Source organism: Amphiura filiformis, chromosome 11, assembly GCF_039555335.1.
Source record: "Amphiura filiformis chromosome 11, Afil_fr2py, whole genome shotgun sequence".
NCBI classification, from domain to species: Eukaryota; Metazoa; Echinodermata; class Ophiuroidea; order Amphilepidida; family Amphiuridae; genus Amphiura; species Amphiura filiformis.
This window is the reverse complement of record NC_092638.1, coordinates 8,553,820-8,580,676: the sequence shown is the minus strand read 5'-3', so window position 1 is coordinate 8,580,676 and position 26,857 is coordinate 8,553,820. Positions and strand designations below refer to the sequence as shown.

The 26,857-nt window shown below is 36.6% G+C and overlaps 1 protein-coding gene across 1 annotated transcript; it reads left to right on the top strand.

The window, feature by feature from the left end:
* Positions 1-1,525: 1,525 nt before the first annotated feature.
* On the top strand, positions 1,526-22,138 carry LOC140163450 (serine/threonine-protein kinase Chk2-like). Its single transcript, XM_072186764.1, has 15 exons — positions 1,526-1,619; positions 4,611-4,818; positions 6,279-6,409; positions 7,474-7,555; positions 8,617-8,694; positions 9,048-9,138; positions 10,186-10,291; positions 11,629-11,682; positions 12,547-12,611; positions 13,756-13,855; positions 14,248-14,286; positions 15,182-15,396; positions 15,991-16,106; positions 16,968-17,128; positions 17,655-22,138. Exons 2-15 carry the CDS (start codon positions 4,617-4,619, stop codon positions 17,853-17,855), a joined length of 1,641 nt encoding a protein of 546 aa, XP_072042865.1. The 5' UTR covers positions 1,526-1,619; positions 4,611-4,616; the 3' UTR covers positions 17,856-22,138.
* Positions 22,139-26,857: the final 4,719 nt, after the last annotated feature.

Here is a 26,857-nt window from a genome sequence, read left to right as displayed (position 1 = left end):
ATGAGAGAGAAAGAATAAGATACACACGCTCAGCAGCGTAGCTCGGAATATATATATATATATAGCTGATAGATATATCATATGCCTGTTTGGATAACTGTAAAAATACAATTGAATCCTACCCACAGAATTCCATCTAGACAGCTCCTCATTAGCAAAGTAACATCGTGTCATGTAGCTTCATGTGACAGATGTTCTACAAATCTCTCTCTTTCACTCCACCCAACACCGACCATGCTCATTATGAGCAAAATAGCAAATTGCGTTAACGCCCACATTATGAGTTCCTGTTTCTAGACAATTTATTTCTTGTCGTGGTGCGGCAAATTCACAAACATACCGAGGGTTGACAAATAGAAGGCCTTAACTCACTTTTGGCCATGTTGAGATTTTGGTACCAAAATAATCTGTAATACCCACAGATTCTTAAAATCATAAGCCTCAACTCAATTCAACTTCCTATTGCATCTATAGCACAATAATACTTGGTCACGTCTCAATGCAAAAATATTATTTTACTCATTTTTCTCAAAAAGGCACTTTTGAGTTAAGGCCTTCTGTTTGTCAACCCTCGATACGTTCCTTTCAGCTTGAAGGTCTTTCTTTCTTTTAGTATAGCCAAACATCCCGGTACGTGGACCCAAGCAGACTAGTCTGTCGTGCTAATTTAATCATGAAACGAAATTCAATTCATTTTACTTTTCAAATAATGGTTTGATTTTTCATTATCACTATTTAAGATAAAAATCCAATGGATAGCCTTGATTTTAAGGGATTGGCAACATTTAATCAGTTTTCACAAAACACTTTATGTACTTTTTGAATGATTCATATTTCAGATACACTTGTCTTTCTTTCGATTCAATCTGTACAGTACGCAAATATTTATTTATTTATTTATTTATTTATTTATTTATTTATATATTTATTTATTTATTTATTTATTTATTTATTTATTTATTTATTTATTTATTTATTTATTTATTTATTTATTCATTCATTCATTTATTTATTTATTTATTTATTTATTTATTTATTTATTTATTTATTTATTTATTTATTTATTTATTTATTTATTTATTTATTCATTTATCTATTCATCTATTTATCTATTTACTTATTTATTTTTCTTTCTTTCTTTCTAAGTTCTTTCTTTCGTACTTTCTTTCTTGCTTTCTTTCACTTTGTTTCTTTCTTGTTTTATTTATTTATTTATTTACTTATTGTTTGTTTGTTTGTTTGTTTAAACAGTCGTTAAATTAAGTAAAACCTATGTTTAATCAAATCTGAAAGCATTTTCTAAAGTTAATGCTCATTTTGTCAAAAATTCAGCAATTAATTCTAAAAATAGCCTATCAAAACAATACCAATTTCATATAACACTTAGTGATCGCTACAAATTTGACTGATCTACAGCATATTGTACAAGCGTCCGCCTGATTTTAATATACACCACAAACTGTTTGTATGATACTACAACGTGTGACACAGGTATTTGCAAATGTGCAGGTAGCGCGACAGGTGTATGGAATTTGACTGACTGAGTGCTGGAGAAGTTCCACGGAAGTTTATGAAGTTTGCTGATTAATCTGTTCAATGTTCTGAAACTGAGATTACCTGTAAGTAAAAGTAGTTTTATGCGGTAACTTTTCTCTGCACTGATTTTGGGGGGAGCACTGGATTGGTGGTCGACTTTAATCATTGTGCACTACGGCCGGATAAGCTTAAACTTCTCATTCCAGTAACTGTATTAAACCGGTAGGTAACCCAGGAAAACCTTAGTAACACATTTGCTGGTCAGCCAAATTCGCCGACAATGTCAATGCATTTTTACATAGAAATTTAAAACTTGTGCCCGAAGAAAGAAACCTACATAAATATGTTTTCTATACTTCACTTGACCCAAATATATGATTTTTATGGTGATAAGTCACCCGCACATGGAATTTCAGAGGATTTTGATAGCAGTTACATTAAAAAAGCTGCCATCGCCATGAGACTAAGATCTAGACACACCCCCGAAATGCCGTTTTGGGGAATTTTGCTAGATGAATCTTTTTGATGAAAGTCAGGCTTTGACAAGATGTAACTTTGCTACGGAAAGTGCTATGAAAAAAGGTTTTCAGTTTTGGCTTTGTTTACTCAAGGGCTTTAATTTGATATATAAAATGATGCAGTTTGATGGCAAATTTGAATTCACCTAGGATACCTATAACCGGCATAGACAGTAGATGTCATTATGTTTATGATAAAGACTGAAGTCTTGCTGGCAAGATTAGGTACAGACTGAGACTCTCTCATGGTTAATAAACTTACTAATTCATATGCACCTATTAGTATTATGTTCCTGTAATGTAATGTACGTACAATTATTAATATTGTCGAGTATCATTTATAGGATGAGTATCATAACAATCAAAAATGTTTTCTACGCGTTTGGTGATCCATTATTAAAATGTTTATGTTTTTTACCATGTTAAATTCACGTCCAAAATGTAAACAATGCTGAGTGAGTACGTGTTATATCAGATATAATTTTTAGTGGTGTCCGCAGCGGGTTTTCAAAAGTGGGGGTCCCGCAGGTTCCCTGATTCCCTCGACTGTTCAAACATTTTTCCCCTGCTAGCTAGGGTGCATTCCCCAGTACATACATCGAATGTATGGAGCCGGTATATAAGGCCTTGTCCAATTGGTAAAAGCCGTAACTCACACATACGATGGGTGTAATTCCCCAGACTGACTGACAAGTGAGGAGGGGAACGTTCCCCTGGCTCCATTAAGCTTTGCGCACACCTTTTAAAGTTGAGTCTTGTAGTGGAATACTATCCAACTCCCCAATATTTAGAAAAGTCTGATGGTGGTCCATGGATTGGTGTGAAAAAAGCCGAGCCGAGATGTCTACCGTCCCGGGCTACCGTATACTATAAATATAGTTGTCTCAAGTTGATAGTATAAATGCCATGTTGGATAATTTCGCAGTGGCAAGCGCATAACGCGTAAGACACATTCTCAACAGTCCCAATTATCTTGAGACAAGCCAGATAGATATATATATGCTATGCTTTGGTTCACCTCAAGTACCGTGAAGTACGGTAGAGTCATCAATGCTTTTTTGTGGTTGAGCTGCATCAACAAACCGCTCTTGTAAAAGGGGCTCAATTTTGTCACACTTTATGCATGAATCAAAATTGATTCTCACAAACTTATGATATGAGAAACAACATCATATCTCCATTTATATTTTTTTCCAGTAAAAATAATACGGAGGTAAAAGTGAAAAATGAAACGCCTCTGTAGTTATTTAATTTGACACTACATAGTGTGCAGTGCTAAATCCTCTTCCTTCCAATTCCTCTTGAACTGTCAATGTATATTACTTCTAGACTGTGTCAGCAATTTGAATTTTGTACACAAGGCATATTAACCCCCCCCAAAAAAAAAAAAAAAAGCTGCTCTCGGGCCCAGCCCACCCAGATTTGGCATTTTAGGGATTTATTTTAAGCTACAAGTACTGATTTTGAATGATTTTCAGGGCCGGATCCAAAGTCAGGCGCCGCTCTACAAAATTACACAGAGTCAGGCGCCGCTCTGCAAAAATTAGAGGGGGCGCGCGCCGGGTACGCCCCCCTTTAAATCCGCCCCTGATTTTTTTTTTAATCAGACAATTTTCAAAATATGTTAATTTGCCTGATTTATATATTCAGATTTTGTTCTGATTTTTTAGGACCATCCTTTCTTACAGAAAAAAAAGAACAAAATCACAACATGTAGAGACTACTAGTACTTGGCAAGTCTATCTGCCTGTAAAACAGTGTTTTTGGTTTTGTGTGTGTGTGTTTTTATTTTTGTTGTTTTTTATTTTTGTTGTTGTTGTTGTTATGGATGCTATAAAGTTTTGCCAATATGGTTTTTTTATATATATATTGATGAATATTTTTTTTAAATATTTTGCACAGCTCAGCTGAATGACACGAAATAATTTAATAACGTAGTATTTCAATTTATTGTGGATCTCTGTAATCGGAGATGATGAAGTGAGTCAGTTTCTCATCTCCCACATGTGAAGGCATGTACACCATGTGTGTTTTGATTACCAGTAGGCATGGGCGTATCAGTGCATTACTAGGTGAATCTATCATCAGGTAATCCATGGAAACCACTCAAACCACTGAGCCTTTAAATTGCTATTTCTTGTATAAAATCTTTTGTTGATGAGGAAATATGAAAGATAGTTTTCTAGACCATTAAACCTCTTTATTTGAAATTATTTTTTAAAAAGATGAAAATTATTGTTATTCAGGGAACTTCCCTACAAGATGATATTGCCCAAGCCTATCACACTGGAGCATGTGTCCTTGATCTATAAATAGATTCTTACCGACACCAACAAATTAATTATGATAGTGTGTAGTCAATCTAGAAACACTTATTCCCTAGAAGTAAAATATTTTCCTGTGTTTTGTTAAAAAATTATCATTTTAGTGTATTTAATTAAAAAATTATGTTTGTTTTTAATCAAAATATATTTTTTCATGACCAGTTTTACAAATATTTAAATATTTCTTTCTACATTTGAGTGATAATTTGATAAACATTTTTTCTTATTTTAGGAAACGATGAGTCAGAATGGTCAAAGTTCGTCCAGTTCTTCATCAGCTCATAATACGTCTTCTAGCGTGTCATCTGGTGCAACCCTCAGTAGCATGGAGACACTACCGACCCAAGATGTTGTGGATGGGGACATCTCATCTGAGGAAGAGACCAAGCCCCAGGTGTGGGGGAGGCTGTACCCTGTTGGGAAAACATTTAGGCCTCTAGGTAGGTTGATAAATGGTCAGCTGTCTAAGTGTCTCAAATTAAAAACCTTCAGGCATAAGGTTTTGAAAAAGAGGATTTGCTAATTTTTGTTCTTTTCCTTTTACTAATACTATCATTTCCATTGATTGAATTACATATATTTCGTTATAATGAGCCCTGGGGAGGGTAAAATTGGGGGGGGGCAAGAAATTTTTGGCGAGCCGAAAGGGGGGGGCAAGCAATTTTTGGCCATCCGAGAGGGGGGCTTGCAACATATATCTAGACCATTTAAGGTTTGAAAATTGGGAACCTAAAAATTTGGCATGTGTAAAGGGGGGGCCAAAGACAAAGATTTTTGGGCGGGCCGTGAGGGGGGGGCGATTTTTGGCAGGCCAAGAGGGGTGGGGCAAGCGATTTTTGGCGAGCCGTTCGAAATTTTACCCCGGGCTCATAATTATTGCACAGCCCTTAACATTTTTCAAAAGGTTACAACATGTGTTACATGTAAAGGGGCTGTCAGTCTGCACTATAAATTGTGAACCCCAGCCAAGGGAGGGTAAAATGTCTGAAGGGCATGCCAAAAAGCTTGCCAACCCCTCTTAGCGTACCTGAATTTTCTTGACCTTCCCTCTTATGGTACCAAAATTTGCTTGCCCACCCCTTAATCTGCCAACTTTCCTGCCCCCCCACCCCCACCCCTCATTTTGGATGTGCAGTGTCAGTGTGCTCCTGGGACAGGCAAAATTAATGCTTGTGACATGCTTCATGAATCAATTCTGTGAAGTCAAAACAAGACCAGAGTAAGACCCCGTTTACACAGAGTGAAGTCGACTTCATACTGCGACATCGAATTCAGATTGCGACTAAGGATTAGCATAAATTATTTCTTGACAGGGTGTTTACATGGTAGTCGAGTTCAAAACAAATTCCGAATTTCGACTTTTATGCCATCACTTGCTCGTGCTTTAAATTACCATTATGAAGTCAACTTCATATTACATGTTCGTTTACACTGCAAAAGTCAACTTTGAATTCGACAAATGTTGCTCCGGGTCATCATACAAAGTCGACTAAAGACGACTTTGGGCTCTGTGTAAACAGGGTCTAACAGGTCTAATTAATATCAAGGATAGAATAGCAATAGCAGACCTTGCCAATTGTCCCTCATTTTGAGGAACTGTCCCTCATTTGGGGTTTTCCAAAGAAATGAGCTAGTTATGAAAATTTAAATTTAAATGTTATGGAAAAGTTAACAAGTTTATACATGTAATGTAAAAAAAAATATCCAAATATCATCAGGTCACATGATTCGGGTCTACTCCCTTGGTCACATGACCGGTCATCCAACGTCCCCGACTGCAACTGAAGAAGAATTCCATGGATGTGACTCGAAAAATTGTGTGAGTAGAAACTTTGTTTGTGTGAAATAACTTGCATGTAATCATCTGAATACAACTTTTGTTTACTGGTTTTTTTTACAGATATGGATGAAACCAAATCTGAATACCTCTTTGGGAGAGATTCGGACTGCGATGTACCCTACACATCCAAAGAAATGGCCAGAAATATGTGTTTCTTACAAATGAGCAAAAAGCACTTCAGAATATTTAAGGTGGGTATGTTTTGTAGTGATTGGGCCGTCACCTCCGGGTGTACCCTTCGTGTAAAACTACACAGAATTAGCCTAGCATGGAAATCTTCTATTGAAGGATTAAATGCAGTTTAATTCCATAAGCTGCTTAATTCCTCAATATAGACGAATCCAACGAGCCAAGTCATGGTCAGGATTTGGTTGGCCATTACTGGGTCCCGGCAACAACAAACTGGTGTTGTGACTGCCCAATTGGGTGGATTAAAGCCGCTTAAAAATCAATGTTAGATTCTTTTGTGTTCTAAACTGTCATCATTCTTTTGTCTACGTGCAACACAGGTGATAAAATGCAGTTTAAAATACCCTCCAAGGCCGCATCATTTCACATTTTAGGTGAGATTGAGCCGACAGGGACCCAGCTATGGCTGCCATTGAGGTGTAGGAATGTGTGAAATTGGATTCGTCTATAGTCTTCACTACATTAGTCTTAACTCATGAATATCTTGCATCAAGGCTAATCTTCTAGGAGTATGGACGATTTCAAATAGAACAACCCCACAGCAGCTGAAAGGAGTATCCCATCCTGCATTACAGTATATCTGCGTGCTCCATAGCAAATGTATACAAAATATAAACAAGAGCCGCTTAGATATAGAGGCCGTCAACGTGACGTCATATGCCGCCATCTTGTGGGTACACACTGTGATGGTCGTTCGATCTCCATGCGTGAACAGCAAAATCACCGTGTCGATGCGTGATAACAGCTGCGTGGCAAGCTGCGCCCTGAGCGGAGTGTCTGACGCATGAACACACATATCATTTGTACCCACAAGATGGCGAAAGGCTGACGGCCTCTATTGAGAGCTATTGATAGATTCACAATACTCTATGGGTGATATTTTTTCAAACAAAAGTCTAAGCTTCCCTGATTTCAGAGAGTAATTGAAGTGTGGGATTTTGTGTACATTTGCTATGGCACAATCAGTTCTATAAAGGTACCGCAAAGCATAATGGGATACTCCCTTCAGCTGCTGTGGAACAACCCATTCATAGTTTTCATCATATATTTTCCTCTTTGTTAACAGGAGTCAACAGGAGATAAAGATACTTTCACATTCATAGAGGACTTGAGCTCGAACGGAACATTTGTGAATGGACAGAAGATAGGTAGGTTGGGTGTCCATGAATCCTTCCATTATTATATCCCCAGCCAGGAAGAACATTATTGGGATATACCATAGAATTCCATCTACAAGCATACCGTAAAGATTTGCCTAATGACGCACATGGGCTCCTTTGTCTTAGGGTAAATTTCATGTACAAATAGAGAGCTCCCTCCTCTGAAGCTCCCAACAAGAATTACGGGTACATGGCCTTATTTGCTTGTGGGATTTTTTACTGGAGGGCACTTTTGGATTGTGCCTAAAATTCCAGTTATGTCAAGGCAGCCCATAGTGCCATTAGTCAAATCTTTACGGTATGCCTCGAGGAGTTTTTTTTTATGAGAGAGAGAGACGAAAGGCAGATACTCTCCACAAAAACATTACAGTAGATTACCTTTGTGAAGGTAGTCATTCATCCAGGTATAATAAATATTAAGTTAGAATCATAAAACTAATTGGGCTGGCTTTTATTTTGTAGATTGTTCTTACAATAGTACATGTTTGTACAGCCATCTGTATCAGAAAGTATTTGCTCAAGCTCCAAACAATGTTTTTGTGGAAGGTGTCTGTCTTTTGTCTCTTTTGTCAAAAAGTCAAAAAACACTCATTTAGAGGCAAATATACTTATAGATGGAATTCTACAGTAGTGCATGAATTAGGGTTTTTTGTGTATGTGTATGTTAATTTCAGTTGGATTATGGATAGTTTGTCCTCCTCTGATTTTCCAGTCTCAATAATGGTAATTCTCTCTTAATCACAATGGCAACTTGATATATATCAGAGAATCTTTTGGTATGTTGCATCAAACAATTAATACTTCGGTTGAATTGATAATTTATAAAGTTTGCCTGCTCTTTTTCTCCCACCTTGCCAATCGTAGTGACAATAATGTAAAATATATAAACACACACACATTGATGAATATGTGTGAAATTAGTTACAGCCATTTTTATTACACATATATTTGCCCAAAAGGGGAGTGTAAATTTATCCTTTTGCAACTGTGCAATTTTGTGAATAAATTTGGTTGTGTTTGACTGTAAATATTTCTGTTTATCAACACAGGAAAGGGCAAAAAAAGACCGCTTATGAATAACGATGAAATTGCACTGGCCATGCCAAAAACAAGGGTAAGCATTCTATGATTTACAAAATTTATTAAATGGAAGTGGGAATTTTGTGACACAATCATTTAAACAACATTTGTCATTTGTTGCTAATTGCTATAAATATATTGGATTTTTGAATTGTGGTCAATAGAAGCTTGTCTTTCGTTTACATTGTATTGTTTTATGCAACAAGAGAATAACAACATCTAAATCCGTAAGTCGAATTGGAGAAGAAAATAAAGTTCAGAAAAAAATGAAAATTGACTTGTGTTTAGACAAATCATTCATTTTGCAAGATTATTTGTTGTGTGTTTGCCAGTGTGCTGGAGAGCCACTATTTGACCTAATGTAATTAATGTCTATTTCATTGTCCTGTATATTCTGTAGCCTACATATTTGTCAATGCAGCTGACACAGACCAGGAAACATTACCACATGAAATGAAGGACAAATACATCTTGTCCAAATTACTAGGCAGGTATGTATCAACTTAACATGTAGAATCAGAGCCATAGCTGCAAGCGTAATGAGCCAAAAAATCAGATTTTTAAAGGTTGTTTGGTCAAAAAAGGTCCAAATTTGGGGAAATATGTCCACTTTTCACAAAATTGCCTCCCCTTGGAAAAAAAAGTCCACTTTTTCAAAATCAGCACCCCCCCCAAGAAATCCTGGCTACAGGCCTGTGTAGAATATTCAAAAATATTCAAACCCAATCACAATTTGAGCTAGAGGCAACTTTGGTCAAGTAAGACCAGGGGTAGGTTAGACTAATATTATTGTTGGTTGATGTACTTTTTTTTGTTAATTCAAGACACATTTAGGCATAAAACAGCTTATATCATACGGTAAAGCAGGTGGGTTGACACTCAGATAGCTGTTAACTAGGTTCCAGGATAAGTTGGTGAAGTACAGTATATCTGGCAATGCCGACTCAACCCTAACTAGAACCAGAACCAGAACTTCCGTCTTGAAGCTGGTCCGTTTCATAATTCCAGGGTGTGAGGCGGGAGTGCATTCCATGTGCAGGCTGTAGATGGAATGATGGATCCTTCATGACTAACAAGGTTAGAACTTGGGAATTTGAACTGCAAGGTTGTGCGATCTAATGGAGCGGCAAAGACGAGGGTCAATCTGGAGCTGGTCACAGGAAGTAGTTGGCACAATAGCTCTGGAGCATTACCGTAGTACATTCGTTGGAACATTGTAGTGGTACCAACTGTTCTACGTTGGGCTAAAGGCTGAATTTGGAGGGAGGAGGTTCTTTCCCAAGGAGATCTATGACAAGTTTAAAACAAACATGGCATGCATATAGCCAAGTATGCTCATTGCACACATTGACTGGTGCATAATTTTGTGTATTAACCCTGGTGTTAATCCTGGCATTTCTGTTACTCTTCTGTCGTTATTGAGGATAATTCTAACATATTAATTCAGCTTATTTATAGATTATAATACAACTGAGATGGCTGTATTTAAGATATATCTCAAGTGAATGTAAACTATGTATCCTTCTGAATTGTTACAGAGGTGCATGTGGATTGGTAAAACTAGCCTTTGTCAAGGACACCTGTAGGAAGGTAGCAGTGAAGATAATTGAGACCAAACAGTTTTCAATTGGAGGATCAATGCAAGTAAGTAAAAACCAGTCTTGAATTAGAAAGGAATCTTTTTTTTTGTTTTAAATTTGACTCTTCCTTTCCTCTTTCAACAAATTGTCTTTACATCTCGGCAAGACTGAAAGTATTATCTTCGGATCCAAAAGGAAAATAAAAAATGTTGACAATTTTTCTGTTGAATGCTCTGGCCAGATTATCAAAGGCCAGGAGTCTGTGAAATATCTGGGTATTAACATTGACCAATCTGTGTCTGGGGAAGCAATTGCAAACAATATTATTCAAAAGGCAAATTCCAGGATGAAATTTATGTATCGCAATGGCAGCTGTGTCAACCAAAACTGTCGCAAAATTCTGTGTTCGGCTTTAATTCAATGCCACTTTGATTATTCATCTTCTTCATGGTATTCCGGACTCAGTCAACGGCTTAAAAACAAACTTCAAATCACTCAAAATAAAATGGTGCGCTATATTTTACATCTAGAACCCCGGTCACATATTGGTCAAACCGAACTCAACAGTCTGAATTTTTTTAATGTAGAGTGTCAAGTAAAATCTTTAAAATTATGTCATGTGCACAAAATTTATTATGGGTCAAGTGCCCCTACCTGTGCCAGTTTTTTACCAAAACCTCAGAAATTCACAACTATAATACTAGAAGGCAGCTTTTTAATTTCCATGTGCCTAAAATCAAAAGTTCAGCTGGCACTACTTTTTATTACAGTACAATTCGGGATTGGAATATGCTTCCAAATGACATCAAAAATATCCCCAATCTTAATCATTTCAAGAGTGCAATCAGGAAACTTTTCAGTAATGGCTAATTTCCAGTGGGGTCTGCTGTCCAATGTGTGCTTTCTTTCTTCTTTTGTTTATACTCTTGCCTTTTTTGCCAAAATCTTTCTTTCAAGGACCCCATTGGAAATAAGCCTGACACATTGGCTTTATGGGTTATCCCGGTTCCTAGTGTATTTTTATCTTCACATTGTATATCTTTTAATTTCTTATTTTGTCAAGTGTTATATTTATGTAATGTATTTTAATCTGTGCAATATAATATTTTTATGTATTTTGTATTATGGAACCAAATAAAATCAATCAATCAATCAATCTTTTTCCACCCATAGCTTGGACTATTCCAATTTTGACACTCTGTTTTTTTATATATTTTTTTTAATTTTGTATAAAATGAAAGAAAGACTTATATTTATGTACATGTTGTAAACATGGTAGTCATGTTGGTAGTATGATAGATTTCTACAGAAATCCATGTTATAAAGGAAATTGGGAAGATTTGAATCTATGTAAAATGTATCTCATGTTGTATTTTTTGTTGTATTTTTCCTTTTCTTCAGGATATGCATGAGAAAGTCATGCTAGAAGTAGACATCATGAAATCACTGCATCATGTAAGTACAGGATGTATGATTTAGGGAGTGTTAGTTGGAACCTCCGACATCAAAATTTTTTTATATCCTCCCTAAAAAGTGGATTTTTTTATTCCCCTTTTTATGGTCTAAAATATCTTGATCCCCCCCCCTAAAAAAGAAACCAAAAACACATGTTATTAACTCATTAGCTAAAAATGACCATTTGGAGTTATTACTCAGAGTTAGTGTTACATCCAAAAAGAAAAGTGTGCACATTTTGTTGATTTGAAGCTTGAGAGCAAAAAAAAATCTTCAGAGCAATAACATCCGCTGAAGACACCGGTTGACCCGGTGAAAGCATCTCCAGTAAGTGAAATTTTAGTAGCGTCTATATGTGACCCGCTTTGACAAACCCGCCATAAGTCGCACTAAGCCATTTCGAGATACAGCAAGTCAAAGTTGGGAAAAGCGTGAAAAATCTTGCATGTTTCGTTTTTCAGTTCTTATTATTTTTTGATTCTTTAATATGTTTACTTTAAACCTACCATTGAAAACAAAATATTCTTTCATGTCTAAAGCGCCCAAATCTAGCATTCTCTGAGCCAAACCAAGTCCTTAACATGTCATTTTACAACTTTAAAGCCATTTTTCTTGCATTTGCCTTTTCTTAATGTGTCGCCTTCCCCCTTCCTGTAGAAAGACCGTAGAATAAGGACCACATGTCCCAGAAACATAATTTTGGTATGAAATGAAAGCTGAAGACCTATACTAAATGGTGACATCAAAAACTCAATTTTCAAAATTAGTTACTTATGTCTGGTTTTGTGGGAGCGGGTCACATAATTTGCTTTCTATTCATTATGTGGTATGTTTGACATTTACCCTTTTGTTTTGTTCTTTCAGCCGTGCATAATTAAGGTAGAAGATGTTTTTCACACAGACACACGGTTATTCATAGTTCTAGAATTGTAAGTATATTGTCACATATTGATGAAACTACATCTCCCTAAGTCAAAAAATACACTTTTTTACACAGATTTTTTTAATTAAAAAGATATTCGGTTTTGCTAGATTAAAAAAATTACAATCCTTTATTTTGATGAAACTGATTACTTGCTTGGATGAAAAGCACAGAAAGGGTTGGAAGTTATGTAAAGCAGCAGCATGGAGGGCATGCAGCAAACTTAAGAAAATCTGAACGTCAACTCTACCCAAGGTCGAGTTTCAAACTTTGAATCTTTGCTGCAACATTGGAGACGGTGCTGCTTCATAGATGTGAAGCATTGAACATCACCCCTAAATTTGCGAAGCGGGTGGATTGCTGTCATACCCGCAAGCTAAGAACTGTTCTGATTGTGCATTGGAAGGAACATATGACAAATACAGACATATATATGGAGATCTTCCAAAAATAAGCCATAAGATTAGGGAAAGAAGAATCTGGTTTGCTGGGCATTGTTCCAGAAGTGAAGAGCCGGCATCAAAAATGAATCATTGCACTTTTTTGCGCATGCGTTTGCAGGGAGAACCTCGGCAGATACATGCAAAGGGCCAATATGGCTTTTCAATCAAATTGGTGATATTGGAAAATATTTTATCTTCCATTGAATTAGCATGTTGCATGTTAGCAGTAGGGGTTATGAAGTTGAACTAAAATGTTTTACAAATTAAGCGTACTGTTTTCTTCAAATTCTAAATTTGTTATTCTGTACTCAAAATGCTGAAATAATACTAGTAATAATTGTCGGGAAGGGTTTCTGTCCATTTTGAGCTGAAATAACAAGGTAAAATGAAAGAAACCCTACTGCTTATTTTGGCCGTTTAACATGCAGTTCTATAGGAGGACATAAAGTCATAATTCATGAATTATGACTTTATGTCAAACTTTGCTCTGTTGACCTACAAAGACAACAAATTTGGCCGATTCCATTTAGGTGCAAGTTCGGACATGTGTAAACATTACAAACTATGCCAAAAAAATCAAGTTTGAAAAAAATTAACCAATTTCATATTACAAGATCGTACATTATGGCTTTAAAGTAACTTAAACTGCACAAGTAATTGTGAAAATTTATTTATGTATTTTGGGTGTGTGTGTTTCTTTACATACAGAGTAGAAGGTGGAGAACTATTTGATAAAGTTGTTTCCTGTGGAAAATTCCCTGAAAATGTTGCCAAGATGTTATTTTACCAAATGCTAGTGGCATGCAAGGTGGGTATGTGGACCAATATGAAGAGTTTGTTTCCAAAAGGGATTAAATCCATGTCAACTAGTTCTGCGAAAATCCAACAAAATTTATTCTAGGCTTATCCTATTTTTTAGTTACCCTTTTTCTATTTTAAATGTTAGATCTTGTTTCTCTAACTAGAAAAACACTTTTTTTTTTATTATATCATTTATATTCATTAAAATGTGGATTTAATCCCTTTTGGAAACAAACTTACTTTGGACATACTTAATAACACACATAGGTACACGTTATCATGTATATAGTTATGATGGAAATAGTGGAAAGTGGAACATTTGTAAATCAATGAATTTTAACCAATTTTGATGTAACTAATGGTTTGTTTTGTTTGTTTTTGTTTTTCTGTTTGTTGTAGTATTTACATGACAATGGAATAACTCACAGAGATCTGAAGGTAAGAAAGCATTCTCATATGCTTTGACTATATCAAAATTATTTGTCAAAAAATCATGCTTGGCTTCCTTGGACTTACTACATCCACAACAAGTTTTAGGCGCTTAATTTAGGAATGGATTTCGATTTTGGGGCTAAAACTAAAATTTTGTTTGATTGGCATAACACAACATACTGCTGACCCTGAAGAATTTTTTTAATTTTAAGGGATGTAAAAACAAAGATCATTTAAATTTATATATAATAGATATAATAAATAGAAAAAAGTAGGTTTCTGACTGCTTGCTTTTGTAAGAAGTTAAAAATGTTTATTTTAAAACCTTCTCATGATCTGATATCTAGCTGTGTGTCTGAAGTATTTGAAAGCAGGCAAGATTTAGTAAAAAAAGCATTACCACCACCTACTTACCCTAACAAATTGTAATGTAACACCAATCAAACAATTTATTTTGTACCCCTTGCAGGTTTATTACTTATACACTCACAGTGTTATCTTGTTCGCTTCTGTGATAATCATTTGCATGAATGAATCAAGATTAGCAAAATTAGATTTTAGTGGTTCTTGCCAAGTTGTACAACAGCAACTAAATTTTCCTGATTGCCAGATTCAAGTATTTGAATGTGCTTTATTTGTAGATTGTTTGTTAGAGATGGTTCAGATTTGAATTGTCTAATGAGTTGATGAATAAAAACTTAATTGTAAAGTTAGATATGTGATAATGAATGAACTCTGGTAATGATGTTAATTTATACAGAATGGTAAATTTGAAGAAAAAGTGTCATAACAAAATTTCAGGTGATAGTACTGAAGATAATACACTTTTGGATTTAATCTACCAAAAATATATTTTAGCATTAATATGTCCTTGTTTCGCATTAACTTTTGAAACACACAGCCAGAAAATCTACTTCTATCAGCGGACAAGAAAGAGGAATCCATAATTAAAGTCACAGACTTCGGTCTATCCAAATTTGTAGGGGAGAATAGCTTAATGAAAACTCTATGTGGTACACCGACGTATCTAGCCCCTGAGATACTCACCAATGCAGGCATGGGAGGCTACACTAAAGCTGTAGATTGCTGGAGTCTAGGAGTTATATTGTTTGTATGGTAAGTTGTGATGATTTTAGTATTCATTATAGTTGTTTTGATCGTTGTGGAAAAATACACAAAATCAGGCGCCGCTCTGCAAAAATTAGAGGGGGGGCACTCCGGGTTGCGCCCCCTCTAAATCCGCCCCTGCATTGAGAATTTAGTAGAAGTTTAGCAATGGACTCCATCTCACAATTGGAGGGTTGAGAGTTTGAGCCCGGGCAGTGCCATCGTGTTGTACACTTGGGCAAGGTGCTTTACCTCACTTGCCTCTCTCTACCCAGGGGTGAAATGGTTCTGTTGTGAATATTGTCCATTGAGCGCTGCCCATGGTATGAGCATTGTATGGCAGCTGACATATTCTAACGACATCGGAATAAATGTCAAGTGTTTTGATACATGTGAAAAGCGCTGTATAAATGTCAACATTAAATTTTTTTAAATTTTTATAAGAAGGTTATTAAGGAAATTTGGTCATCGCTGATGCTGATCACAGTCCCAGTGGAGCTGGCTTTGGCATTAGTGCTGTAAAAAATAAGCAACTGGTTTGTTTCTATTTGTTCATCAAACATTCCACATTATAACTCACTTGCATATGTTTTCTTCTTGTAGTCTTGGAGGTTATCCACCATTTTCGGAGGAAATAAAGGTGATGCCATTGCAAGACCAAATAAAGCGAGGGTATTATTCGTTCCCTGCCAAGTGGTGGGGCGGAGTATCAGAGAACGGTAAGTATACATACAAGTAATTAGACTGCCGGTCTTAGTCATCAACGTTCTGTTTTGATGACTGAGACACTTCAGGGTAACTTTTGTGTCAAGACTTTCCCTAGAATCTGGAGAACTTAGTCTGCACAGTACAGTAGCTAACTTAACCGTTTGACCATGATTGTTTTTGCATGACATGTGTTTAGAACATCCAGTGCACAATCCTGTCACATAATCTGATTGGACAATCTCATGATTTTGGGTGTCATCTATCAGGCTGTAGACGACCCCACGTCATCATCAATGATGTTAACGCGTAACACGCTCATAGAGGTGAGCGTATGTATTGCGTTGTATGCGTAGACGCAGTGCAGAATACTCGCATGCACTAGCAGTACGCGCAGCAAAAGATGTGAAGTTGTAAACAAGTTTCGTTCATTTTAGAAAAAGGGGAGTTTTTATGACGGTAACTTAATTTTTGCTTTAAAAAGTAGTTTACAGTTATTAAAATAATATTTAACTGACTAAGAATGAGAATAAACGATAGGAATTTTTATTTTGACTATCCTCTATCTATGATAGACGACAGGCAGGTCCAATATTTTTATCGTAGTGGATGCCGGCTGACTACTCAAAATATTGGACCTGCCTGTCGTCTATCACATGGTAGAGGATAGGCAAAATAAAAATTCCTATCATTTATTCTCTAATTACTGTGTATGTATGATTGCAGGATTGGTTGCACCATACAAACTGATGCATATAAATCGTGCATACAGCAGATAATGGAGATAAGTCTTTGTCCCGCTGACCCATCAATTTTGTTGTTATATAGCACTGTTGATGAATTATCTGTGTCATTTCTTGTTTTTTTCCTAACAGCTAAAGACATGATAAAGAGATTACTAACTGTTGATCCAAAGAGGAGAATGACGATGTCCCAAGCAATAAAGCATCCATGGATGCAGGATGAGGAGGTCATCAGATGGGCAGAGAGATTAATGCATCCCGATATTGAGACTATGCCACCTCCTGCTGTACCGGTAGGTCTTATTTACCTCGCTCACTTCATCAGGATTCGCATTCAGGATTGAAAGTCGTGGGTGGGTGAAAATGAAATTTTGGGAGGTGAAAAATATTTTTGAGATGGAGTGACCAATTTTTTATCATTTTATATATTATAGGGCCTAACTGCGACTAAGTGAATGAACAGATTTTGCCAGTCACCCACAGACTTTCTTTCACAATGTTGCTCATATTTCAGGAGTGAAAATTCACTCCTGCCAGTTAAGACACTCACTAAAGTCTGGCGCTTTACCAACTGAGCAGGTTTACTTGTTCGTATATAACTATGTGTGTCGATGATTTGTTGAAAATTCTTTACACTTTTGTAGATGGGGCTCTTCATGTTTGCATGTTTTAAAAGTGCTCAATAATAAGCACATTATGCTACCTATCGAGTTCTTATGGTAATGGAGTTCAAGTTGTCAGGGTACAATTCTTCTGGGATACATTTTGACTCTATAGTGCAAGTTTTTCATATATTTTACAAACTTTTTTTTACCTCAGATATCACCCACATCCCGAAGAAAGCGTCCGCTATCAACAGCCAGTGATGACCCTGATAGTACTTCGTCCACAATCAGTGCAGCTAACTCAACCGGTAGTCATGGTGATACTAACCCAGAGGGTACAAAGAAAAAACTGTCCAAGACATCATTAGATGATGTGGATGATAGCACCAGGATTATAAGTAATAATAACAGTTGAGACAGACACTGTGGACCACTAGTGGGTTGTAAACTCACAGTCACAATTCTCTGCCATTATTTTGACGGAAGTGGGTTCCTGATAGGCCGGCGGAATCGAGTCGTGAATTTCAATTGTCTTCTGGCCGAGTACAGAAAGTCACATGGTCTTTTATGTGGTAGTTGTCATGCATTTTTGCAAGCGCCAAGGTCCATTTCATACAGCCATTTGAGTGCTATGGAATTCTACTTAGTGATGCCGTTTCCAGCAAATTGCAATTTCCTTATTTCAAAACCAGATATGGAATAGTTTGGCATGCCTCTTATTGATGAAAAGTGTCTTGCAATTAAGGGACAGAAACTAACAATAGTAACGACAGGTTCTGTATAATGCTATATAAAAAAGGTATACATATATATACAACTCACTATTTTTGAATACAAAAACTTCATTTGTGGACAAAAAATTGAAAATAGTAATAATTCTCATTTTGCTTCATCGCAACACAAATTCTAATACATGCAGTATTCTGTCGGTCGGACATCCAGGCGTTTATTCCATCTATTATTCTTACTCCCTGGATCTGGAGTGAAACTTTGCATTGGAGTCTATATGGTAGGCTCAGGCGATTGTTAAAAACACTTTATTTCGATTAATTTTTTTTTTAATCGATTATTTTCGATGTATTGAACATCGCGTGACTGTATTAGTTGAGCATCATTTATTGCATAGAATCCCACTTTTAAACATTGCTGTGCATTTGTTACACTTGTTATTCTGGTTTTAGTTTCAACTAATAATCACCTATAAAGATGCAACTACCGGTACTTTAAAAACCACCTATCAGTTGAAAAAATTGCTTTAATAATCTATTTGCTTAGAAAAACAGTCGATTATTTTCGATAAAATCTAAATCTCGATATTTCGATTATGGGGTTTTAAATAATTGAGTACCGATTAAAAAAAAATAATCGATTATTTTCAATTAATCTAAATATCGCCTAAGCCTGCTATATGGATATTACAGTTTTTGTTCATTTCCCTTTGGTTCGACACATTCAATGGATAAACATTTTCTTGAGCAGAAATTTAAAGAATTTTAAACTGGACAATATTTTGCAAGTTGGAAGTTTTCCACAAAAAGATTAGGCTGCTGCTTCAAATTATCTTAACTTTCCCATTCACCACAATAGCAGTCTTTCACTCCAGTGTCAGAGGGGTTGAGGAATAGCAACAGAATAGCCAAGTTATGACAACACTCAGGGGCAGATTTAGGGGGGGGGGGGCGCAGCCGGCGCGCGCCCCCTCTATTTTTTGACTAGCAAAGGGCGCCGGTAACTTAAAAATACAAAAATTGTAAGAAATTAAAAAAAAAGGAAAAAATTCAGCCATGAACAGCAAACAATGGGCCAAAACCGTTGAGTTTTCGAGGGGGTAAACCCCTTTAACACATTTTTTTCGTCGTCGACCAAAAGGCGCCCCCTTTATCAAAAATTCCTGGATCCGACCCTGACACTCCAACCGACAGATATAGAAATAGTGTGCATGTTGTGATAAACAAAGTGGAATGTTTACCGGTACATATAGTTCATGACCAGAAAATATTGCAATTTTCATAATAATACCTCAAATAATTATACTGAAATGTAAGTACTCTAATAAATATACAGGGTGTCCATCTTTTTTTTTTTTTTGGACACCCTGTATAATTGAAGTACTGATAAAAATTGATAATTCCATTTGAAATTCACCCTCCCCATGGAAGAATACACTTAGCTCGCTGGCAGTTGCAACATATACTTTCAAACTAGCAGGAAATATTTCCATTTTATGTTAAGAAGTCTAAAACAGTTTAAATTTTGACATAAAAAATTCCTGCTAGCAGCTATACTTGATGTTTGGATCTCAAAATCTTGCACACCTATAGTCTAGTGTTTTTGAATGGAGGATGGGTTTCAAATTAAATCTGGATATTCCACTTAAAATACACACTACCCCTGTGGAAGATTTTGGAAATATCTTACACAGTGGGGGGATACAAGTTTTAAATGGAATTAGCACATTTACCAACTCTATTTAAAACTTACCCCCCCCCCCCATATGGTATGGAAGATTCAGGTTGAATCCTTCTCAAATGGTGTATGAAATTCAAATGGAACTGCCTAGTGTGTTTATTCCAGTTGAAATTCATACTCCCCCTGTGGCAGATATTTCCAAATCTTCCACAGGGGTAGTGTGGATTTTAAATAGAACAGCCCAATTGCATGAAATGAACAAGATTGAGAATATAGCACTCACACAGTCATGTTGATAATTTGCCATACATGTAAGATTCCTTTTCAGAGTCTTGTGTTGTGCAGCAATATTTGCTACACCATCACACATCTTCATTCAGCATTGTTTGCACAGTCCACGAAAGCCAAAGAGGAAATCAGCGCACAAAAATCTACACTCAACAAATGCCAGGTATCTGATGACCAAGTTTGCTGTCTGGTGACCAAAGGGATTGTAAACAATGCTGAATGAAGATGCCGTGATGGTGTCGCAAGCTATGATAAACCATCTTAATTTAATAGTTTGTCTCAAAGCACTTACCAAGAAAAAAACCTAATGCCTTTTTTTATGGGTTTTTTTCCTTAAATTTTTGTTATCTGTAGAACGGGCTTTTTGACAAGAATAGACCACCTTTTCATCTCTCAAAGAGTTTTCACTGTGGTCAAGATGAAGAATTTTATTGAGATAAATCTCAATAAAATCTTCATTAGGCTATTTTGACATCTGACGATGTTAGCCGTGAGATTTTTGTGTGGTGGATTTGGAAAAAAATAAAACAGCAGCAATAAAAAAACGAAAGTTACTCAATCCAAGGGGTTTAATGCACAAAAAGCGGGCGACTTTATGCGTGTGGGTTTTTTTTTAAGACGAGCTATTAAAATAAGATGGCCTAAAATGTTAATTTACAGCAAATTAGGGACTCAAACTTTGGCAAATGGCCTAACTACGTGTATAATATGAAAGGCAGACTGAAAGTTTTTTGGAGTGATGATTGAAAACAAATTTTGAAGCATGTTAAATTATTGAAACAGCAATTTAGAATTTTGTGCTGTCTAAATTATTTTTGCTCCTTACCGCAAAGACTGCAAAATTGTGTGACAACACTTTATTTCAAATAGGACATGATATTGCATCAGTGCCATGCTTTATTCCCTATTGAAAATTCTTAGTCAGTGCCTGTAGTTTAGCTTGTAAGCGCTGAATTGGTTCTTGGATGTCTTAAGTCTATCACACAGGAGATGCCAGTGGCTGTGTCATCGCGGAACACGATTGTCGAGGAGAAGCAAAACCTGTCCGTATGTAGCGTGTTGTAAACATAGCGCATAATACGCCACACAGTACATTCAACTGAATTTATAAGCAAGTGTGGTTCATTTTTGAATAAGGGAAGTTTTTCCAAAATCAAACTATAATCAAATTCAGTATTTCTTGGCCAAACTGGAACATGCGCGGTGCGTCCATGTAGTGTACTAAGCGTGTACGCAGTGTAAGGCGTGTGTATACTTTCTTGTGTACCGCGTTATGTGCGCGTGTGTTTATCGCAGAGCCACTAGCGTTCACAGTGTTCCAGTTTGGTTAAGAAATACTTAATTTGATTTATAGTTTAAGTTAGTAGAATAATATTTAACTGACAAAGAATGAGATTCTGGTATCCACTACAATAAAATATTGGACCTGCTTTGACTTCCATCACATGGTAGAGGATAGTGAAAACAAATTTCATATTAGAAAGCAAATTTATACTTCTACGCAACTCAAATTTGGTACACTCACCGGAGCGCTTTCACCGGGTCAACCGGCGTCTTCAGTGGATGTTATTGCTCTGAAGATTGTTGTTGCTAGTGATGTAGTACTAGGACACCTCCGATGACGTCACAGATGTTGATGACGTCAAACTTGAAGATGTTGTGCCGCCCCCTTGGTTCCGGGGGGGTCAGGAGGTTGTCCCAGACAGGGTCGATGTCCAACCCTTTGTCACAGTTCAGTCTGGGTCTTTTAGTTCTGATATGGATTGCTTCCAAGACCCTGCGAGGGAAGTCCTTGGACTCCCTTTCTAACACTTTTACGTTCTCCCAGTCAATCTGGTGTCCTTTGCTCCTGTCGGCGTGTTCCTTGATCGCTGACTTGGAACTGGCCGCTTTGGATTTATGTTCTGTTAGCCTCTTTTCGAGCTTGCGTCCAGACTCGCCAATGTATAGGGAGTCACAGTCTTTGCAAGGGATGCTGTACACGACACCAGATTGCTTTTCTTGTTCATATTTCATATTGTTTATCCTCCAAGTGTTGTCACACTATATTACACTCCACAACCATCTTAGGATGTCATTATTAGCCATTTGATCTCAACTGCAAGAGCAGTCTTGGTGTTGTGTAATTCAAATAATTTTAATAATATAAAAGTTTCTATCGTACACGGTTGAATGATTTACCCTACTATAAATCTTATTATAAACCTTCAAAAGTTTAAACAAGAACTATATAATGAGTCTTATGTTTGGTGGTGTTGACACAATTATAGCTCATATTATTTTATGAACATAAATTGAAAATATTGTTTTTAAATGTGACTTGATTTTAGATACATTTTATTTAGTTTTTATAGTTTGTGATTAAAAACTCACCAAGATTTAACTGTTCTAAAATTCAACCTTAATCAGTTGTAATGATGTTATTTGTATAATGTAAAGCCTGCATATAGTTTGATTGACATATACGGGGCATTGTACCATTGCGACAGACAAAGTGCAAATTTTCCTGCAGCGAGCGTCGTCTGCTGCAGAAAATGTTGAATGGGCTATTCCATTTAAAATCCACACTACCCCTGTGGAAAGTTTTGGAAATATCTTCCACAGAGGGAGTATGAATTTAAAATGTAATGAGCACATTAGGCAGCTTTCATACACCCTCTGAGAAAGATTCAAGCTGAATCTTCTCCTGAAGGAGAGTGCATTTCAAAATGGAGCTACTAATAATTTGAAATTCATACTCCCTCTTTGGAAAATCTTCCACAGGGGTAGTGTGGATTTTAACTGTAATAGCCCAATGAGAACAAAGCCCAAACAAAACTAATCATCGAAGCAGAAACTCGCAGCCAAGAACCGGAGCTTGCAGCCGAGAACTGAAAATATGCTACTGAGCTGGGGGAACAACAGAAATGGTGACGTCTGTTGCAGCGGGAAAAATGCCCTGAAAAATTGTCAGCCTATATGCTAGCCATAAGATTTACCAGATTATGTATTCAATATTTGTGAACTTGTATAGATGGTGTGTTGTATGACACTGAACACAGCCAGTACCCTATCTAAGGCCAAGAATATTAAGTTTTGTCTCTCAAACCTGCATGCTTTGGTATTTGAAAGACATTCTAGATTTTTTTACAGACATTATTTTTTTAGTTACCCAAGTATGGGAAAAATAGCGTATTTTACCATACACAAAAAAGCATGGCACAGAACTAAATACATGTATTTTGCAAAATGTTAGAGAGACAAACCTTTTTTTATTTCTGGCCTAATATACTGTATTTGTTCCATTAACCACCTAGGGCACTTAACAAAGTCATCTTGGGTGGGCGCTTATTTTTCATATTGTTTACATAATTGAATATGTAAAAATGGTCCAAAGTATGGATTTTATGTATAGATGATTGATACATCCTTCACATATTGTAGTCCTGGTGTGTAGTCAAGTAGCAGGGTGGGTGTTTATAGGGGCATGGGCAACTAATGGAACAAATACGTACAGTACCTGTTAAATTATCCATATACATTGTATATGATCAATATTTATATGAACCATGTTTGTTCTAATACCCTATAATAAAGTATCAAAACAGTTGAGATGTATGATGTATTCGGAGGCAGTCATCTCATAATGAAGATTTTGCATTAGTACCATGTTTCTGTAAAAGAATTTAAGGAAAAAAACCACCAAAACGTTTTGTTACTTGAGATTTCACATAAAATACCACATGTATTCAGAGGCTGATATTTACTATGGGAACTATAATCTGAGACCAAAGTAAGAAGACTAGTTTGCGTCTGACGTCACTGTCAATCAAACGTCCCACAGCTCTTGATTGGTTAGTAGCACATAAGGTTGGTTCATCTGGTGCCTTCATGTGAGAAAAGGAATCGCACAAAAATGGCGAAAAATTACAAGCAAAACACAACTTTTCTAGGCATTGTGGACATGGAGGAAAGAAACTTTCCTATTACCAAGACCTAACTTATGAGACGGATTGTATGTTTCAAGGCACATTGTTTTACCGCCACATTCAGAAACTCGAACTCTGTAAACTAATTCTTTCTGTTTGATTGAAAGATGACATCACATGTAAACTAGTATTTTTATCACTGGCTCTGCAAACTGTGTGCAGAGAATGAGGCACCCTGAATCCATAGATGTAAGTACTTGCTTCAAGATATGGTGTCAAATTCAACACCTTGAATTGTCAGTGGAATGATCCAACTGCCTAATTTCATAATACTTCAATGGATAAGTTGACAAAGTTGACAATTTCTTTCAATACCAAAAAATTGCAGGATGTCCTTGGTTGTGTAACCAGATGGTGCAAACAGTGGGAAATATCTGCTGGCATTTGTGGCTACAAAAGTGATTTTGTTTGTGATGTTGTGTTTTAAGTGATAGGAAGCCCAAGACTGGGGCAAAGGGCAAGGATGTTCCTTTGTCACTGCCACTGTCTGTTCTGATCTAATGAAGTCTACTGGTTCTGGACACAACAGAACAAAATGATTTAACCCCATGAGAATTCTACCTGCCGATTAACAAAAACAAAGTTTTCATTATCAATTGGACCAATCAGCAACATTGTTAGAATAAATTCACCACACAAACAAATTAGGGTGAATTATTTGCAAAGCTCCATTCTGATTGGTGATTCAAGTGAAGATATCATGTAATTGACCAATCAGAGGCAATGTTAGATCGGCAGGTAGTGCTCAGGGAGTTAATAGTAACCCAGGGCTTCAGTTATTCCCTTGTTTGTGAATACCAAGCATAGTATGTAATACTATTATTGGTGTAACATGAATAATAATATCAACAGTTAAATATATGTGGATTAAGCATGAGATGTTACAAATAAATGTTTTTATTTTTATGAAATATGCTTGTAGTACAGGGTTACATTTTATGCGTGAACCATTATTTTCTGTTGCATGAAAATGTCAAACAATCTTTTACCCAAAATTCCTAGCTGAAATAGATTAATTCATTTAAATGTTGTAGTGGTTGGCAATAACTACTCCCCATTACAGAAAAATACAGCACTAATTTTTTGGGATTAAAAAAATAATATCAAGTTCTGCCAAATGAAACATAGCTCAATCCTAATCATTCATGTAGTCCAAACTGGAGATAAAAGAAAAAGTTCACTATTTTACTAATTTCTTGGGAAAAAAAGAGCCAAAAACATGCATTGTTGCCATCCTTAAAAGTTTTTTAACAGTTTCTTCACACTTTACATGTATGAATGAAGTGGTATACAGTTGAGATATATCCAATTACCTGATTAATTCATAGCCAATTTACTAGTACTGTAAAGCATGATATTTTCACGACATTAAAATGTGGCATTTTGGAGAGAACCCAAAGGTCTATAGGGAGAAAAAATATTGTGTGCATGAAAATTCCGCGATTCGACTGCACTGGCGAAATTTTCATACAAACATTTCATGCTTTACAGTAGGCCTATAATAAGGGCTGGTTTCTCGAAGCATGGCTAGTGGTTAGGCTTCCTAATTAGTCCTATATACCAGTGCTTACAATTTTAAAACGCCATACATCACCGGGGGGCACTTCATTAATGGATATAGGTGTACGGTTGGCACTTTTGCAGTAAGGGGCATTCGGTGAGAGCAAAATGTAAAAAATATGGGGTCATTGGGTGAGAGCATGATTTTTGGCATTCAGTGAGAGCAAAATGTAAAAAATATGGGGTCATTGGGTGAGAACATGACCTTTTTTTAAATGGAACCTTTGGGTGAGAGCCGAAGCAGCACCACAAAAACCTCAAACATCGAATTTCTAGTTCTAAATGGCTTCAAATTCCTTTGTTTTTTCAAAATAAGTAAAAAAATCAGTGATAAATGAAAGTTGCTGTTCAAATTGAACTTGCAAGGGTCTTTGGGTGACAGATCAAATGAAAAAAATAGGGGGTCTTCCGGTGACAGAGCATGTCTTCGTGAAAAATATGGGGTCTTTGTGTGACAGCGACGCTGAAAAGGGGGTCTTAACAGCCCTACATACGCGTCACCTCCAAAGTGGGAGTGCCCCCCCGGGACATCACCAAGAATGATAAATCAATAAAATAAATCTGCATTGGTAGGGCTAGCCTACTGGCTTGGAAGCCTGACCACTCCAAGCTTCAAGAAATCTGACCGAAGTTTTGGCTATGAACATTGAAAAATAAAACGATAAATAAAACAACTGAGGGACCTTGCAGGTGATCTGTGGACAATCAAACTATTTTCTTTTGGCATACCCAGGCCTTGCCGTTTGAGGCGAGTGATCGCTCTCGCTTGCCACCGCTCGCCCAAACTCCATTTCTAGTGAGCGATTTTCTACTCACCATAGACAATACATATCGCTCGCTGTGAATCTCCCAAAATCAGCCGAATCAGCGTTTAATCAATTCTGTGCCCTCTCCAAGCTGAGAAAGTCACAAGCTGAATACTAGTACCGTTTTAAGAGCGAAGTTCTACTTGATTATATGTCTTCTTCTTCTTCCTTATAAGTGCAAAGGGTAGATGAGTGTATTTTTGAAGTGCAGTCAACAGTACCGGGATGATCCCAGGGCTGTCAACTCTCACGCATTGGCTCACTTTCTCACGTCAAGGTAGTAATAATCTCACTTCTAGGTAGTAAATCTCACACAAAATGCTGGAAAATGTGTATAATTTCACGCATCGTCAAAATAATTTGTTGTCCCTACACCCTCCCCCCCG